The 16,879-nt window shown below is 67.6% G+C and overlaps 1 protein-coding gene across 3 annotated transcripts; it reads left to right on the top strand.

Annotated features, from left to right (window-relative positions):
* The first annotated feature begins 4,180 nt into the window (after positions 1–4,180).
* Positions 4,181–16,261, top strand: LOC120398597 (protein HEG-like). Of its 3 annotated transcripts, XM_039526125.1 has the most exons (12): positions 4,181–4,374; positions 4,814–4,927; positions 6,449–6,574; positions 7,095–7,201; positions 8,026–8,084; positions 10,134–10,288; positions 11,425–11,559; positions 12,751–12,793; positions 13,189–13,226; positions 13,477–13,552; positions 14,888–15,041; positions 15,430–16,261. In XM_039526125.1, exons 1-12 carry the CDS (start codon positions 4,293–4,295, stop codon positions 15,574–15,576), a joined length of 1,236 nt encoding a protein of 411 aa, XP_039382059.1. In that variant the 5' UTR covers positions 4,181–4,292; the 3' UTR covers positions 15,577–16,261. The 3 variants fall into 3 exon arrangements, with proteins under 3 accessions (XP_039382059.1, XP_039382060.1, XP_039382061.1); XM_039526126.1 differs by lacking the exon at positions 8,026–8,084 and having other exon boundaries at positions 7,099–7,201; XM_039526127.1 differs by lacking the exon at positions 4,181–4,374 and having other exon boundaries at positions 4,836–4,927; positions 6,459–6,574.
* Positions 16,262–16,879: the final 618 nt, after the last annotated feature.

The raw sequence follows: 16,879 nt of genomic DNA, 5'->3' as shown, positions 1-16,879 counted from the left end.
ATCTAGCTGTCAAGCAGGCTGGGGGGTTCATTGCACGCTCACCCTGATGAACAGTGGGACTGGTATTTGCTTTGCAGCCTGTGACGGAGCGATTCTGGCGGGACCCAACTGAGAGTGCCAAATCAGGACCAATTGCTCAAACAGGGCAGTCACAGCCCTAGGCTGGGGTTTTTCCACCTCTAAGGCAAACCAAACCAGCCAGACAAAAGGACTTTGGTCTCACCCCACTGGCTAACCACAAGTCACACAAGCAATTTCCTTAGACACTCCAGTCTCCCAGTATCACCACCAGTGCACTCGTCCTGGGGATAAATGGTTATGAAAACCAACACCCCAATAAAAGAAAAAGGTTCCCTCGATCCCAAAGGACCAAGCCCCAGACCCAGGTCAATATACACATCAGATCTTACCCACAAATCACGCTGTTGCCAATCCTTTAGAATCTAAAATCTAAAGGTTTATTTACAAAGGGAAAAAGGTAGAGAAGAGAGGTAGAATTGGTTAAATGGAATCAATTCCATACAGTGATGGCAAAGTTCTCAGTTCAGGCTTGCAGCAGTGCTGGAGTAAACTGCAGGTTTAGATTAAGTCTCTGGAACATCCCCCGCTGGGATGAGTCCTCAGTCCCTGGTGTAGAGCTTCAGTTTGTGGCAAAGTCCCTCCAGAGGTCAGAAGCAGGATTGAAGACCAGATGGAGATGATGCATCAGCCTTATATAGACTTTTCCAGGTGTAAGAATCCCTTTGTCCTCACGGTGGAAATTTACAGCAAAAATATGGAGCCTGGAGTCACATGGGCCAGTCCCTGCATACTTTGCTGAGTCACAAGGCGTGTCTGCCTTCTCTCCATGGGTCAATTGTGTAGCTGATGGCCCTTTAATGGGCCATCAAGCCAGCTATGCCGGGCTAACATCAGCTTTGTCTGGGACACTTCCCAGAGGCAGAGCATAATACAGAATACAGACATTACAGAGCCAATACTTATAACTTCAACCACAAAATGATACACAGACATACAGACAGCATAATCATAACCAGCAACCCAGAACCTGGTCTTAGACACCTTATATGACCCCCTTTACTTAGGATTTGGTGCCACTACAGGACCTTGGTTGCAACCCATGTTCTATATGGTCCCCATTTATATCAATAACGTCACACAGCCCATGTCCCATTCGCCCTGCCGGGAGCCACGGTGGCCATCGCGCTGCCGGAGAATGAGAACTCCCAGCTGGCCACGGTGGGGCAGGGTGGGTTATGGCTGCAGCACAGGGTCTGCACCCCCAGCGTTGGAACCATCTCCGGTCGCTCGTCACTGTGCCAGACCCCCAGGGGGTCTCGCTTTTCCCCCAGCGTGGGTCACGTTGCCTCACTGGCCCTCTGGGCCTGCAGCCCCCCCCGCTCCACCCCGTGGGCTCCGGGCAGCGACTCCCACGGACACAGCCCGAGGGAGACTTGTGCAATCTTGAGGAGCAAGGCACCTGTGCCAGTGTCTGCAGGGGTCCGCAGCCAGGTTCACTCGTTAGCTGGCGCCCGGCCTAGGGGCCCGTCGGGCAGCCCGGGGCAGTGAAGGGTGAAGCAGGGTCCGTCCTGGCCAGCCCCGAGCCCAGCCCGGCTGTGGGGAACCCTCGGGTTCGGCTCTGTTACCCGCACACCTTCTGGGGGTCACGGTACGAGCAGTGCGGAGCTGGAGCCGGTTCCCAAGAACCGGTTGCTAAAATCAGACCCCCGTGGAGAACCGATTGTTAAAGGGCCAGGGGGGTGGGCAAAGAACTCTGGTCTGCGGGCCGGACCATCCTGTTGCTCCCAGGATTCCCAGCTGGGGAGGCTGAGGCTCCCCCGGCCCTTCCCCCGCTCCCCCCCCAGCTGCAGCAGGGCCAGCCACCGGCACCAGCTGGGCAGCTCAGCTGAGCTTGGGAGGAGTCCTGCTGCCGCTTTTTGAATGGCCCAGCAAGGTGTGTGGGGGGGGCTGCTGCAAGCTCCAGGGCTGGCCAGAGGGGAGGGGCAAGTGGGGCAATTGACCCAGGCCCCACGAGGATGTCTCCTCCCAGACTCCCTCCCGCCCCCGCAGAGCTACAGCAGGCCAGCAGCTGGGCAGCTCAGCTGAGCTCCTGAGTGGTCCTGCTGCTTTGAGCTGCGGGCAAGGGAAGGGGGGGATGCGAGCTCCAGGGCTGCGGGGGTGTGTGTGTGTGCAAGTGGGGCAATTTGCCCCCGGCCCCATGAGTATGTCTCCCCCGGCCCCTCCCCCACTCCCCCCCCTTAAATCAGAACTTTTTATAGGGAACCGGTTGTTAAGATTTTGGCAGCTCATCGCTGGGTATGACCCAGTTCATTTAGGCAGCCCCACCCTTTCCCAGCTCCTAGGGCTCAGGGCGTCATTTTCTGCGGGTCTGCAGGGCCTTTTCCCAGTGAAAGAGCCTCACGCAGTAATACCCTGATCCTCTCTTTATTAACAGTCACCAAAACAGCCTGCACCCGCTGAGCCTCCAGTGCTCACCGCTCCCAGGAACGCAGAGGAACTTTTCTTGATGGCCAGTCAGGATCAGGCCAGCTGGGGGACTCCAGCTTCTGCCCGGTGTCATTGGCAGGGTGTTGAGGTCTGGCAGCTCTGATCTTCGGGGCTGGGGCCTGGAGCTGGTTCCCAAGAACTTCCTTTTGGACGTCACCCCAGCTTATATAGTGACACCTGAGTCCTGCTTAGCTGCACCTTAACCAGCCATTTCACTAAACGATTCCTAAGCAATTCTCTAACCCATCCTGACATATTGTCAAACAATCCTTTAGCCAATCCTACCCAGCACCTTCATTGATTTACACCTAGCAAAATCAGTTCTGTAACAGCCACACTCACAAACCAGACCGAGAGCAGACGGATAAACCATGGAGGAGTAGGGACCATACAGTCGCAATACACGTCAAGATTTCACACCCACACCTGCTGCTGAGGGATTTCTTGCCAGACAGATTCAATCAAACCCGGTTTTCTTTAGCCACTGAAGCGGTTTCTCTCTCTGGTGGCGGCGGGTGCTGTTAGGACGGGATCGGGATCGCTTTCCACAGCGCGGTGTGACACTGGTTTAATGCAGTTTAGGTGGCATGTGGGGCTGTGAGTGATTCATGGTGCTGCTGTCCTAGTGTGGCTGCAGAAAAAGGCCTCAGACCTTACAGCTCTGTCTGTCCAGCCATCTGCTCTTTTGTCAGACTCCCAGGTGAGCCCCAACTGCTTCCAGCAGCCCCCACTTAACCCCCACCTCACCCCCCCGTCCTTTGTTCCCGAGTTGGGGAGATGCAGCTCCGTCCCCCAGCGGAGCAGGGGGTAGGTGGGTCCCGATCAATGGTTGCTGGGTGTGAAAGTCCCATTGGCTCCTCAAGAGCTCCATCGATGAGGGACCGAAGGTCCCAGGCAGGTGGGCGCCGTTCCCACCTGTGTCTCAGCCGGCCCGAGAGCAGACAGACCTTCCCACCCCAGCTCACAAGGCAGCATGTAGAGGAAACTGAGGCACACACAGGCATCAGGAAAATATTACAAAGAATTCCCACATCCAGCCCCCCACCCCACCCCAGGGGGGCAGATCTCAGTGCTGGGGGGGGGAGCCCTGTGTGACCAGCCCCCCACCCCACCCCAGGGGGGCAGATCTCAGCACTGGGGGGGAGCTCTGTGTGACCAGCCCCCCCACCCCAGGGGGCAGATCTCAGTGCTGGGGGGGGAGCCCTGTGTGACCAGCCTCCTGCCCCACCCCAGGGGGGCAGATCTCAGTGCTGGGGGGGAGCTCTGTGTGACCAGCCCCCCCACCCCACCCCAGGGGGGCAGATCTCAGTGCTGGGGGGAAGCCCTGTGTGACCAGCCTCCTGCCCCACCCCAGGGGGGCAGATCTCAGTGCTGGGGGGGAGCCCTGTGTGACCAGCCCCCCCACCCCAGGGGGGCAGATCTCAGCCCTGCGGGAGCCTCTCTCGGCAGCCTGGCCTGCACGGACGAGCTGTTCTGTTGCTGCCCAGCTCCCTGCTGTGCTTTGGACTTTGTCCTGCCTTGGCCAGAGCTGCTGGGGGGGGGGGGTAGCCTGGGGGGGGCAGGGCTGCCTGGGCCCGGCCCTGCCTGGGTTGATGAGCACCAGCTGGGCACCCAGAGCCAGCCAGCCCAGGGCTCCCTCAGTGGCTGCCTGGACCCTTGACAGCTGCCCCCACCCAGGAATCATTAACAAGCCCCTGGATCACTCTTAACCCAGCGCAGGTGGGGCCTGGCTCCCCTCCCTGCCCCGTGGAGACTGAGAGCTGCTGGGACCCAGGCCTGGCAGGATGGGGAGGGGCTGCCCCCTTCTCCTCCTCGGGCTCCTGCTGCAGCTCCAGGCTCCCTGTGCCGGGCAGGCCGGGGGGGCAGGTGAGTTCACGGCTGCCCCTGGCCAATGCTCTGGGCTCCCCCCCGCCCCGCCTAGGAGCAAACAAAGGGGGAAATGCAGATGTCCCCTGGCCCGGCCTGGCCCCCCGGGAGGTGTCTGCAGCTCGGCCTGGGGTGGCCCCAGCACAGGTGCTGTCTGTAGCAAAGGGGGCTCTGGCTCCAGCGCTGCCGGGTGGTGACCTCGCTGGGGTGGTGCCAGCTGGAGGTGGGCACTGCCCTGATGGCAGAACTAGAGGGCTGCTGTGTGCCAGGCTGAGCCACACGGTGGTAAAAGCCCAGCTGCACGCCGGGGAGACGAGGCCCCAGGGGCCGCCACTGCCAGGGACCTGCCAGGGACTCCTGCACCCGGCCAGCTGAGCGCCCCCCATCAATCCCTCCAATGGGGGTGACCCTCCAGCTGCCCAACCCCCTTGTATTCCAGGGTCCAGCACACACCCCTGGTCAGCAGCATCCGGCCCCACACCTCAGACCTGGGCTAAACGCACTGAGATGCCCGCAGGGACTGGCACCCCCACTGCGGGGGCCACAGCACCAGGTATGGCCCAACTCCACTGCAGGGCCTGGTTTGGCCCTGGCCCCTTGATCGCTCTTCCAGCCCTGCCCTGCCGGTGCCCCCCAACCCTGAGCCGCAACCCCCAGCCCAGCCCGGCCCTGCCGGTGCCCCCAGCCCAGCCCGGCCCTGCCGGTGCCCCCCAACCCTGAGCCGCAGCCCCCCGCCCAGCCCAGCCCTGCCGGTGCCCCCAGCCCAGCCCTGCCGGTGCCCCCAACCCTGAGCCGCAGCCCCCCGCCCCGCCCTGCCGGGGCCCCCCGCCCAGCCCGGCCCTGCCGGCGCCCCCAGCCCAGCCCTGCCGGTGCCCCCCACCCCAGAGCCCCAGCCCGGCCCTGCCGGTGCCCCCAGCCCAGCCCTGCCGGTGCCCCCAACCCTGAGCCCCAGCCCAGCCCTGCCGGTGCCCCCAGCCCAGCCCTGCCGGTGCCCCCAACCCTGAGCCGCAGCCCCAGCCCAGCCCTGCCCTGCTGGTGCCCCCAGCCCTGCCCTGCTGGTGCCCCCAGCCCTGCCCTGCGGGTGCCCCCAGCCCTGCCCTGCCGGTGCCCCTCACTCCTGACCCGCAGCCCCTGCCCTGCCCTGCCGGTGCCCCCGGCCCTGCCCTGCCCTGCCGGTGCCCCCGGCCCTGCCCTGCCCTGCCGGTGCCCCCGGCCCAGCCCCAGCCCGGCCCGGCCCGTGCCCCCAGCCCAGCCCCTGCCCTGCCCTGCCGGTGCCCCAGCCCAGCCCCTGCCCTGCCCTGCCGGTGCCCCCAGCCCAGCCCCTGCCCTGCCCTGCCGGTGCCCCCAGCCCAGCCCCTGCCCTGCCCTGCCGGTGCCCCCGGCCCCGCCCCGGCCCTGCCCTGCCGGTGCCCCCAGCCCAGCCCCGGCCCCGCCCTGCCGGTGCCCCCAGCCCAGCCCCTGCCCTGCCCTGCCGGTGCCCCCAGCCCAGCCCCTGCCCTGCCCTGCCGGTGCCCCCAGCCCAGCCCCTGCCCTGCCCTGCCGGTGCCCCAGCCCAGCCCCTGCCCTGCCCTGCCGGTGCCCCCGGCCCTGCCCTGCCCTGCCGGTGCCCCCAGCCCCGCCCTGCCCTGCCCTGCCGGTGCCCCCAGCCCTGCCCAGCCCTGCCGGTGCCCCCCAACCCTGAGCCACATCCCCCAGCCCATCCAGCCCAGCCCTGCTGGTGCTCCTCACTCCTGACCCGTAGCCCCTGCTAGCCCAGTCCTGCCCCCCAGCCCTGCCGGTGGCCCCCCACCCTGACCCCTAGCCCCAGCGAGCCCCCCCCAGCCCGGCCGGGGCCCCCCCACCCGGAGCCGCAGCCCCTGCTAGCCCAGCCCCGCCCTGCCGGTGCCCCCCAACCCTGAGCCGCAGCCCCTGCTAGCCCAGTCCTGCCCTGCCGGTGCCCCTCACTCCTGACCTGCAGCCCCTGCTATGCCAGTGCTGTGTCGCTCCTCCTGCCCTGGGTACCTGCTCTCCAGGCTCCCCCCAGGTCTGAGTCTCAGCTCAGGTTTGTTCTCTCTTGGGGGGGCTGTTCCCCCAGATGAGCCCAGCTGTGGCAGTGGGCAGCCCTGCCCCCCTTGGAGCACCTGCGTGTCCTGGGCTGGGCACTTCTCCTGCCGCTGCGCCCTGGGCTTCTCTCTGAGCCGGACCATGGGCTGTGTGCCAGGTAAGGGGGCTGCTCCCCTGGGCCTGGGGGGTGTCCCATCCCCCTCCCCTGCCATTGCTGCATGGGGGTACCTGCCCCGTCTCCCTTTACTTTGCCCCCAGACCTGCCTGGCCCTGGTGATGCCCAGTGTGGGGGAGGGGCCCAGGGCTGGCGCTGGCTCCCTGTGTCCTTCTCACCCCATAGCCAGGATGCTCCCACTGGGGCCCTGGTCTCCGTTCTGCCTGTGAGTCCCCCATGTCCCGCGCTGACCCCCATGGGGCCCCTGCTGGCAGAGGGGGGCTCCGGGACAAGGGAGCAGCTGCCTGACCAGATCCCCGTGGGCTGGGCCGTGGCTGTGGGGGGTGGCTGGGCTGAAGGGGGGAGCATATAGTGGGGGGGGGGAAGGGAGGGGTCCTCTTGTGCCTGGGCTCCGTTCAGGGCAGGGAGGGAGTCTGGCTGGGAGTCCCCCATGGGCAGCCCCTGGCCCTGATGGCTCTGAGACCCCTTGTCCTTCTCCCCCCTGCCTCCTGCGTGTTTGAAGCCAGGACGTTCCCAGGGCGCCTCTCCCTGCGGGCCCCTGGCCCGGCACCCCCGAGCCCGCTGCCACCTGCCAACCTGCGCAGGATCGTCGCCCAGCTGGAGAGTCTGGTAAGGGGGGGGGGGAGTCTGACACCCGCTGGTGGGCAGTGGGTGCTGGGAGTGGGGCCCTGCTGCTGCCCTGCAGGGGCATTGGGGGTGGGGGAGGGGCTGGGGTGGTAAGGGGAACTCCTTGGGGAACAGCTGGTACCCCCTCCCCTCGGCCTGACCAAACTGCATCACAACCCCCTGCCCAACCCTGGAGCCCTCACACCCCCCTGCACGCCAACCCCAGAGCCCTCACCCCCTCCTGCACCCTGACCCCCCCACCCTAGAGCCCTCACCCCTCCTGCACCCTGACCCCCCCACCCTAGAGCCCTCACCCCCTCCTGCACCCTGACCCCCCCACCCTAGAGCCCTCACCCCCTCCTGTACCCCAACCTCAGAGCCCTCACCCCCTCCTGTACCCCAAACTCATCCCCACCCCCAGCCAGAGCCCTCACCCCCTACCCCAGCCTGGAGTCCCCTCCTGTGCCCTGAACTGAACCCTGGTCCCACCCCAGACCCTGCACCCCCACCCCTGAGCCAGGGACTGGGGGGGGGCGTGGCAGCAACAGAGGGAGGGGGTGAGGCCTCGGGGAAGGGCAAGGGGTTGGGTTTTGTGCAAGTAGAAAGTTGGCATCCCTCCCCTGGGGGCTCCCCGCCCCCCACCTGGGCACCTCTGCCAGGCCCCAGGCATGTGCGTGGGGGGGGTTCCAGGGCAGGGCTGGCCCAGAAGCCCCTCTCTGCCCAGGGGGGCCATGCTCCGTGCAGCCCCCGGCTCTGGTTTCTCTCCTCAGGGGGCTGGGGGGCCCCGCACACCAGCCCCTCACCCAGCCCCCTGTGTCTGCCCCCAGTTCCAGCCTATCCTGGGGCAATTGGACGCTTATCTGTCCTCGTCCGTCCTGGACCTGCAGTGAGTGTGGGGCTGGCCCGGGGGGGCGGGCTGCCATGGGGGGGCGGAAGGGAGCTGCTCGGAAGGGGACTGGAGCTTGCTGGGTAACCTGGGAAGGGCTGTGGGCGGGGGGAGCGGGGTGCTGGCCGGGGGGAGGTTATGGGTAACCTGGGAAGGGCTGTCGGGGGTGGGAATGGGGTGCTGGCCGGGAGATTACGGGTAACCTGGGAAGGGCTGTCGGGGTGGGGGTGGGAACGGGGTGCTGGCTGGGGTTACGGTAACCTGGGAAGGGCTGTCAGGGGTGGGAACGGGTGCTGGCCGGGAGGGGGTTACGGGTAACCTGGGAAGGGCTGTCAGGGGTGGGAATGGGGTGCTGGCCGGGAGGTTACGGGTAACCTGGGAAGGGCTGTCGGGGGTGGGGTGGGAGCAGGGTGCTGGCTGGGGGTTACGGGTAACCTGGGAAGGGCTGTCAGGGGTGGGAACGGGGTGCTGGCCGGGAGGTTACGGGTAACCTGGGAAGGGCTGTCGGAGGTGGGGGTGGGAATGGGGTGCTGGCTGGGGGTTACGGGTAACCTGGGAAGGGTTGTCGGGGGAACGGGGTGCTGGCCGGGAGGTTACGGGTAACATGGGAAGGGCTGTCGGGGTGGGAATGGGGCGCTGGCGGGAGGTTACTGGTAACCTGGGAAGGGCTGTCGGGGTGGGAACGGGTGCTGGCCGGGAGGGGGTTACGGGTAACCTGGGAAGGGCTGTCGGGGGTGGGAAGGGGTGCTGGCCGGGAGGGGGTTACGGGTAACCTGGGAAGGGCTGTCGGGGTGGGGGGCGGGCGCTGGCCGGGAGGGGGTTACGGGTAACCTGGGAAGGGCTGTCGGGGGGGTGGGAATGGGGTGCTGGCGGGGGGGGGGTTACGGGTAACCTGGGAAGGGCTGTCGGGGTGGGAACGGGGTTCTGGCCGGGAGGGGGTTACGGGTAACCTGGGAAGGGCTGTCGGGGAACGGGTGCTGGCCGGGGAGGTTATGGGTAACATGGGAAGGGCTGTCGGGGTGGGAATGGGGCGCTGGCGGGAGGTTACGGGTAACCTGGGAAGGGCTGTCGGGGTGGGCAGAACGGAGTGCTGGCGGCGGGGGTTACGGGTAACCTGGGAAGGGCTGTCGGGGTGGGAACAGGGTGCTGGCCGGGAGGTTACGGGTAACCTGGGAAGGGCTGTCGGGGTGGGAACGGGGTGCTGGCCGGGAGGGGGTTACGGGTAACCTGGGAAGGGCTGTCGGGGTGGGAAGGGGGTGCTGGCCGGGAGGGGGTTACGGGTAACCTGGGAAGGGCTGTCAGGGGTGGGGGAGCGGGGCGCTGGCCGGGAGGGGGGGGTTACGGGTAACCTGGGAAGGGCTGTCGGGGTGGGAATGGGGTGCTGGCGGGGTTACGGGTAACCTGGGAAGGGCTGTCGGGGGTGGGAACGGGTGCTGGCCGGGAGGGGGTTACGGGTAACCTGGGAAGGGCTGTCGGGGTGGGAAGGGGTGCTGGCCGGGAGGGGGTTACGGGTAACCTGGGAAGGGCTGTCGGGGGTGGGAATGGGGTGCTGGCCGGGGTTACGGGTAACCTGGGAAGGGCTGTCGGGGGGGTGGGAACGGGGTGCTGGCCGGGAGCGGGGGGTTACGGGTAACCTGGGAAGGGCTGTCGGGTTGGTGGGAACGGGGTGCTGGCCGGGGGGGTTTACGGGTAACCTGGGAAGGGCTGTCGGGGGTGGGAACGGGTTCTGGCCGGGAGGGGGTTACGGGTAACCTGGGAAGGGCTGTCGGAGGGTGGGAACGGGGTGCTGGCCGGGAGCGGGGGGTTACGGGTAACCTGGGAAGGGCTGTCGGGGGGGTGGGAACGGGGTGCTGGCCGGGAGGGGGGGGTTACGGGTAACCTGGGAAGGGCTGTCGGGGGGGTGGGAATGGGGTGCTGGCCGGGGGGGTTTACGGGTAACCTGGGAAGGGCTGTGGGGGGGGGAGAGCGGGGTGCTGGCTTTGCATGCGGTTGGCCGGGGGGGCCGTGCTGCCTGGCCCTGGGCTCTGACCGGAGCCGTGGCCCCCCCAGGCCGCACAGCCAGGCAGTGACCGTCCTGCACAGCTTCTCGGCGCTCTCGTCCGTCACGGCCCGGCAGGTGGACGGGGCCATCGCGGGGTTCTGGGCGCGGTGCCAGGCCAGCGACCCGGCCTGCAGCTTCCTGCGGGACACCGTCTCCTACCAGAGTGAGCGGGGGGGGGGCTCTCCTGGGCGGGGCCCCGGGCGAGGAGGGGGGACAGACCCTGCCCCCAAAGGAGACGTGCCCGGGGAGCATGGCCCCCAAATCCCTGCTCCGCTCCCTCCTCTCCCTGCAGCCTGGGGCGGGAGGCACCCAGCTGTGCCCCCCCCATGGCCCTAGGGGGTTCAGGCCGGTTGGGGGGCTCCGTGGGGGGGCTCTGACTGGGCGGCGGGCGAGGGGTGGCTCTGTCATGGACTCCCAGGCCCCGTCTCTCGGCTCCATATGGGGAGGAACCTCCCTCAGGGTGACAGCCCTTCTCGGGGGGCCGCTCTCCTGGGGGTCAGGCCCTCGGGCTCCACCGCCTCCTGGGACTGCAGCTCCCTGAGCCCCCAGCAGCCTGGCTCTGCCAGGGGCCCCCGATCTCCCCGGCCCCCCCAGAGGGAGCGATGCCCCCCCAATCTCCCCCCGATTCCCCTCCCAGAGGAGCGATGCCCCCACATCTCCCTCCCCCCCGAGGGAGCAATGCCCCCCGATCTCTCAGCGACGCTCAGCCAGCGTCACCCGGGGGTCACTGAGCGTCTGGCCCCGGCCCAGGCAGTTCTCGGGGCCTCGGCCGGGCCAGTCTCAGCCCTGGGCAGCTGGGTTTGGCCCCGTCCCCATGGGCTCAGGCTGCTCCTGGTCCCAGCCCAGCCCCTATCCCCTCCCCCACCATCCCCTCCTCCGCCCTTTGTCTCCTACCCCAGGGCCCCCTCGCCTCAGCCCTTTGTCCCCCTCTGGCTGGAACCGGCTGCTCCTGAGCTGGGGGGGCCTCCCTGTCACCAGTCGCTGGGTCCCCACCAGTCACTGGCTGCTCTTTGCGGTCACACCTGGTCCCCTGCAACAGCAGACCCCCCCACCCCCTCCTTACACACGCAGCACACGGGGAAACTGAGGCACGCACAGCTCTCATACAAAGCCTCAAGAAAATTCCCCACTTCATGGCAGAGTGGGGTGGGGGTGGCTGGCACGGAGCTGGGCAGGGTGTCTCTGGAGGGGCTCAGGCTGGGCATGGGTGGGAGGTGGCTCTGGGGGTGGCTGTGCCAGGGCTGGGAGGCCTCTGGGGGGGACTCTGACCAGGCTGTGTTCTCTCCCCCCCGCCCCCAGGCCTGAGTCTCTGTGAGCTGCAGCCCTGCGACCCCGTCTCCACAGCCTGCGTGTTCCAGGACGGGCTGGCCCAGTGCCCCTGCCGGCCGGGATACCACCCCGCCCCCGTCCCCACCATGGGCCGTGCCTGCGCAGGTCGGGCAGGGGGCTCTGTGGGGCCGGCTGGGTGGGGGAGGGGAAGGCTTTTAGCAGGGTGGGAAAGTGACGCTTCCCCGCCCCCCAGGGCCCAACCCCCTGCCAAGGGCCGGAGTACCAGGGGCTGGGCAGGGAGCAGCTTCCAGAGCTCGGCACCTGGGAAACTCTTCCCTGCCCAGGCCCAGCGGCTCCAGGCTGACCTCCTACGGGAGGCGCAGCGTGAGCCAGGCTGCCCCCAGAACGGAGCCCCATTGACCCGGGCAGCCACACCCCCAGCCAGTGTCCCCCGTGCCAGGCTGGGGGATGGGGCACGGACAGGGTGCTGCCCTGGCGCTGCGGTCTCGGTCCGCGTGCCAGGCTGGGGGGATGACAAGCAGTTCTGCAGAAAAGGACCTAGGGGTTACAGTGGACGAGAAGCTGGAGATGAGTCAACAGTGTGTCCTTGTTGCCAAGAAGGCTAATGGCACATTGGGCTGTATAAGTAGGGGCATTTCCAGCAGATCGAGGGATGTGATCATTCCCCTCTACTCAGCACTGGTGAGGCCTCATTTGGAGAACTGTGTCCAGTTTTGGGCCCCACACTACAAGAAGAATGTGGATAAATTGGAGAGAGTCCAGTGGAGGGCAACAAAAATGATTAGGGGGCTGGAGCACATGACTTATGAGGAGAGGCTGAGGGAACTGGGATTGTTTAGTCTGCAGAAGAGAAGAATGAGGGGGGATTTGATAGCTGCTTTCAACTACCTGAAAGGGGGTTCCAAAGAGGATGGATCTAGACTGTTCTCAGTGGTGGCAGATAACAGAACAAGGAGTAATGGTCTCAAGTTGCAGAGGGGGAGGTTTAGGTTGGATATTAGGAAAAACTTTTTCCCTAGGAGGGTGGTGAAGCACTGGAATGGGTTCCCTAGGGAGGGGGTGGAATCTCCTTCCTTAGAGGTTTCTAAGGTCAGGCTTGACAAAGCCCTGGCTGGGATGATTTAGTTGGGGTTGGTCCTGCTCTGAGCAGGGGGTTGGACTAGATGCCTCCTGAGGTCCCTTCCAACCCTGAGATTCTATGATGGGGCACGGGCAGGGGTGCTGCCCTGGCACTGTGGTCTCGGTCCCCATGCCAGGCTGTCCCCAGCTGGGTCTGGAAAGTGGCCAGGGCCTTGCCCAGCCTGTGGGCATCTCACTGTGTCTCTCCCCCTGCAGCCTGTGGCAGCGGGTTCTGGCTGCGGGATGGCGTCTGTGCCAGGTGAGCTCTGGCATCCCACGGGAGGCTGCTCGCGGCCAGGGAAGCGCCCTTGCCCTGGGATCAGCCACTGTGCATTGGCTGGTGCTGTGCAGCTGGGGGCATCGGCTCCTGGCTGAGCCCCTCGTCGGGGACCTGGTGCCACCCCGGGGCCTCAGATCCCCCATGGCTCTGCCAGCGGCTGCCTGTGTGGCAGGGGCAGGCGGTCTAGTGGCTGGAGCCACACAGGCTTTGCAGACACTCCCTGTATACGTGGGGAGTGGGGGGCTTACCCTTGGGTTTGGGGGGGCCCCCCGGCAGGCAGCCTGGTCTATGGGGCTGGGGGGGCAGAGGGTGGGTGAGGCTGGGCAGGGTTTGCTGCCGGGACACGCACTGAACCCCGGTCTCGGTCTCTGCAGGTGCCCGTTTGGCTTTGGTGGCTTCCAGTGTGAGGAGCGTGAGTGTCCATGTGGGGCGGGGCCCGTGTGGGGCTGGGGCTGCTCAACCTGGCCAGTCACCCCCAGCAGAGCCCCAGAGCAGCAGCAGCTGGGGGGTGCAGGGGAGGATGTGGCTCTGATCCCAGCTGGCAGGGCCCTGGGACAGCAGGGGCAGGGGGAGGGGGGCTGTGCTGGGCCCGGGGCAGCGTGTGGTGCTGGGGGGCAGCCCCATGGCGGGCGCCGGCCCTGCTGACGGCTCTATCCCCACAGCCTTCCTGCTGGCGCTGGTTGGGGTGTCCTGCGCTGGGGGCGTCCTGCTGCTGCTGATGGTGCTGCTGCTCCTGGGGTAAGGCGGCTGCCACGCAAACACCCCCGGTGCCCCTCCCTCCCCACCCAGGGCGCGGGGAGCCGGGGCTGCGGGTCGGGAGTGAGGGGCGCTGGCAGAGCTGTGGGGAGAGCCTGGGGCTGGGATATGGGCTGCGGGTCGGGAGTGGGGGGGGATGGGGAGAGCCTGGGGCTGGGATATGGGCTGCGGGTCGGGAGTGGGGATGGGGAGAGCCTGGGGCTGGGATATGGGCTGCGGGTTGGGAGTGGGGGGCGCTGGCAGAGCTGGGTGGGGATGGGACAGGAGAGCCTGGGGCTGGGATATGGGCTGCGGGTCAGGAGTGGGGCGCTGGCAGAGCTGGGGCAGGGGTGGGATAGGGGAGAGCCTGGGGCTGGGATATGGGCTGCGGGTTGGGAGTGGGGGGCGCTGGCAGAGCTGGGTGGGGGATGGGACAGGGGAGAGCCTGGGGCTGGGATATGGGCTGCGGGTCGGGAGTGAGGGGCGCTGCCAGAGCTGCTGGCTCTGGTGTGGAGCAGCCACTAGAGGGCACCAGCCCCCAGGCCAAGGTGCAGCCTGACTCCTGTCCGGGGGTGAAGCTGTTCCCCTCCCCCCTGCCACCTGGCTCAGAGCATGGGGGTGCAGGGTGGTGGTGGGGATTTGGGGGCTGCCCTTGGGGGTGATGGGGAGCAGGGCAATGGGGGACAGGGCATGGGGGGGCAGTGTTCCTGTGGGGTGCAGGGCTCTGGGACCCAGCCAGCCCCTACCTGGCACTTTGGAGTGGCTGGCGCCGTTGCTCCGGGGGCGCAGGGCTTGTGCTGACACGGCCGCCGGCCACGGGCTGGGGCAGATTCTCCTGCCCTCCCCACCTTGCCCTAGGGCTGCTAGGCCGGAAGCCCCCTCCCCCCCGCACAACTTGTCCTCCCTGTGGGTGCCAGCCCCAGTGCCCCAGGGCTGGGCCCACCTGGGGTGGGGGGTGCAATGGGGGACCCCATAGATGGCAGTGGGGCAGTGCACACCCTGCTCTGTGCTGGGAGGGCGCCTGGAGGTGGCAGGGCCGCCCAGAGGATTCAGGGGAGCTGCGGCGCTTGTGCTCACCGGCGGCGCTTCGCCGGGGGGGGGCCTTTGGTCGCTCCACGTCTTGGCAGCACTGAAGCCCCCCCCCCCCCCGCGCGCCACCAGAATGCTGCCGAAGACCCAGACCGCCGCTGGGCCAGGGCTCGCGGGGCCCCTGCGGGGCCTGGGGCAAATTGCCCCATTTGCCCCCCCCCCCCCGGGTGGCCCTGGGCCTGGGAGGGGGAGGAGGTTCCCGGGGCTCACTGGGGGGTGGCTGGCCTGGTAACTCCCCTCTCTTCTCAGGAGAGCCAAGGCCCTGGCGCAGGGCCCCAGCCTGGCAGAGCCGGTCGTGCCGCCCTTCCAGCCCCAGCAGCTGAGCCTGCCCCGGGTGCGCCCCCCGCGGCCCCTGGAGGAGGTGGAGATCCTGGAGCTCGGCCGTGGGGACAGGCTGAGCCTGGTGAGTGCGGGTGGGGGGAGCCCTGGGGGGCCTGGCACAGCCCTGGCACTGGGGAGCCCCGGGCGAGTCAGCACCAGCCCCCTGGGGCAGGCGTGGGGGGAAGCTCCCCTGCCCTAGAGCCCTGGCTGTCCCTTTGCTGTGCCCCCTCAGATGGCACCTGGGGGCCGTCTCTCCCCCGCCCCCGCGCCCTGGCCTGGCACTGGGCCCTGGCTGGCAACTTGGCCCTGGGGCAGCTGCTCTTGGAGGGGCAGGGCCAGGACCAGCTTCCCCCCGTGCTGGGGGGCAGGGTGGGGGCAGAGGCCTGGCCACACAATGCCCAGTGTCTGGGGCAATGGGGCAGGGGCCCACTCAGGGCAGGGCCTGACGCCTCCTTCTGTCGTGGCTGCAGGGTGCTGGGCGGGTGCTGGCCGCCGGGCCCCGCATGAAGACGTTCCGGGGCTCCCAGAGCTCGCCCAGCTCGGCCCCCCGGCCAGGGGGTGGCCAGAGCAACCTGGTGTTTGTCAGCGACGAGGAATGGGGCCGGCGGAACTGCTGAGGGGCGGGCGGGGCACTGCCCCATACCTAGCCCCGTGCCCAGCCCAGGAGGAGACGGTGCCATTCGAACACAGATCCTCAGCCCTACCCTGAGCTGGGAGGGGCTGCCACACGGGTGTGCTGATTGGCTGGCACAGTGTGATGTATTGTGGGGGTGTCACAGCCTGTGGTGGGGGTAGGCCCCATAGCAGCTGCCCCACAAGGCATCCCAGCCCCTTGGCCACGAGGGCTGGAGCTTGGGGGGATGGGCCCATAGACTGGCCCCCCCCACCGTGGGGCATGCTGGTGGGGGAGGGCTGGGCCCGTGGGCTGGGCCCCTCCACTGTGCTGGGGCAGGTGGGGGGTCCTGAATTTTTTTTTTTATAATTTCTTAATAAAAGAAGTGGAAGCTGCGCTGTGGGAGCTGTGCCCTGGTAGGGGCCCTGCACTGAGTGAGGGGCGGGGCGCTGGCCTGGCCCCCTAACACGGGCTGGGGGCAGGGCGCTGGCTGTCAGGCTGCCTGGCGCCTTTGGTGGCAGCGGAGGGATTGCTGAGCCGGGCTGTTCCCCAGCCAGGTACCCCCTGGGACTGGCAGCTGGGGCTGAGCAGAGGCCACTGAGTGCTGGTGCCCAGCTCTGGGCCTGGCCGGGCCCTGGGGCTACCGCGTCCCTGGGTGGTCGTCCCTGAGCTGGGGCCAGGGCTCCTTGTTCCCCGGGGCTGAATCCTCCAGGACTCCCTGGGGTCAGGGCAGCCACGTGGGGCTGTGCTCCATTAGCACTGCGGCGGGGGGGCCAGGCCCCAGGGCCCTGCTTTCCCCGGCCAGGACCCGGCAGGGCCAAGCCCTGGGAGGGGCCCGGCTGGCTCCACTGCGGTGTCCTGTCTGCTCCTGCCAGCCACCGTGGCTGCAGTCCAGGGGAAGGGCCCCCGGCTGGGCTGGGGACAAGCTGCCCCGGGCGCCTGCCCTGGGCTCCAGGCATTCAGGGATGTCAAACCCTGCAGCCCTGCCCCCCGGTGCATTGTCATGGGAGCTGGGCCCCCCGGCTCGGCTGCAGGAGCACCTGGCCGGGAGCAGCTCACAGCAGAGCAGGGGGGCCAGGCGTGGGGGGGGTAGGGCCCTCCCAGGTAGCTGCTGCGGGCGTGGGGCTGGAGGTTGAACCAGCCCTGTTGCAATGGGAGCTGAGGCCCCACGTGTTCCTGGGGAGGGGACAAAGCAGGGCCAAGGGGCTGGGGCCGTGGGGCATTCTAGGCTGGTGCCCCCTGTCACGGAGTGGGGGGGAGTCCGGGCCCTGCACCCCCACGTCCTGCCATTCCCCAGGACTCTCAGC

This window comes from Mauremys reevesii, linkage group 2 (assembly GCF_016161935.1).
Source record: "Mauremys reevesii isolate NIE-2019 linkage group 2, ASM1616193v1, whole genome shotgun sequence".
NCBI lineage: Eukaryota > Metazoa > Chordata > Testudines > Geoemydidae > Mauremys > Mauremys reevesii.
Note: the sequence above shows the minus strand (reverse complement) of the source record. Positions and strands in the feature narration are given on the sequence as shown.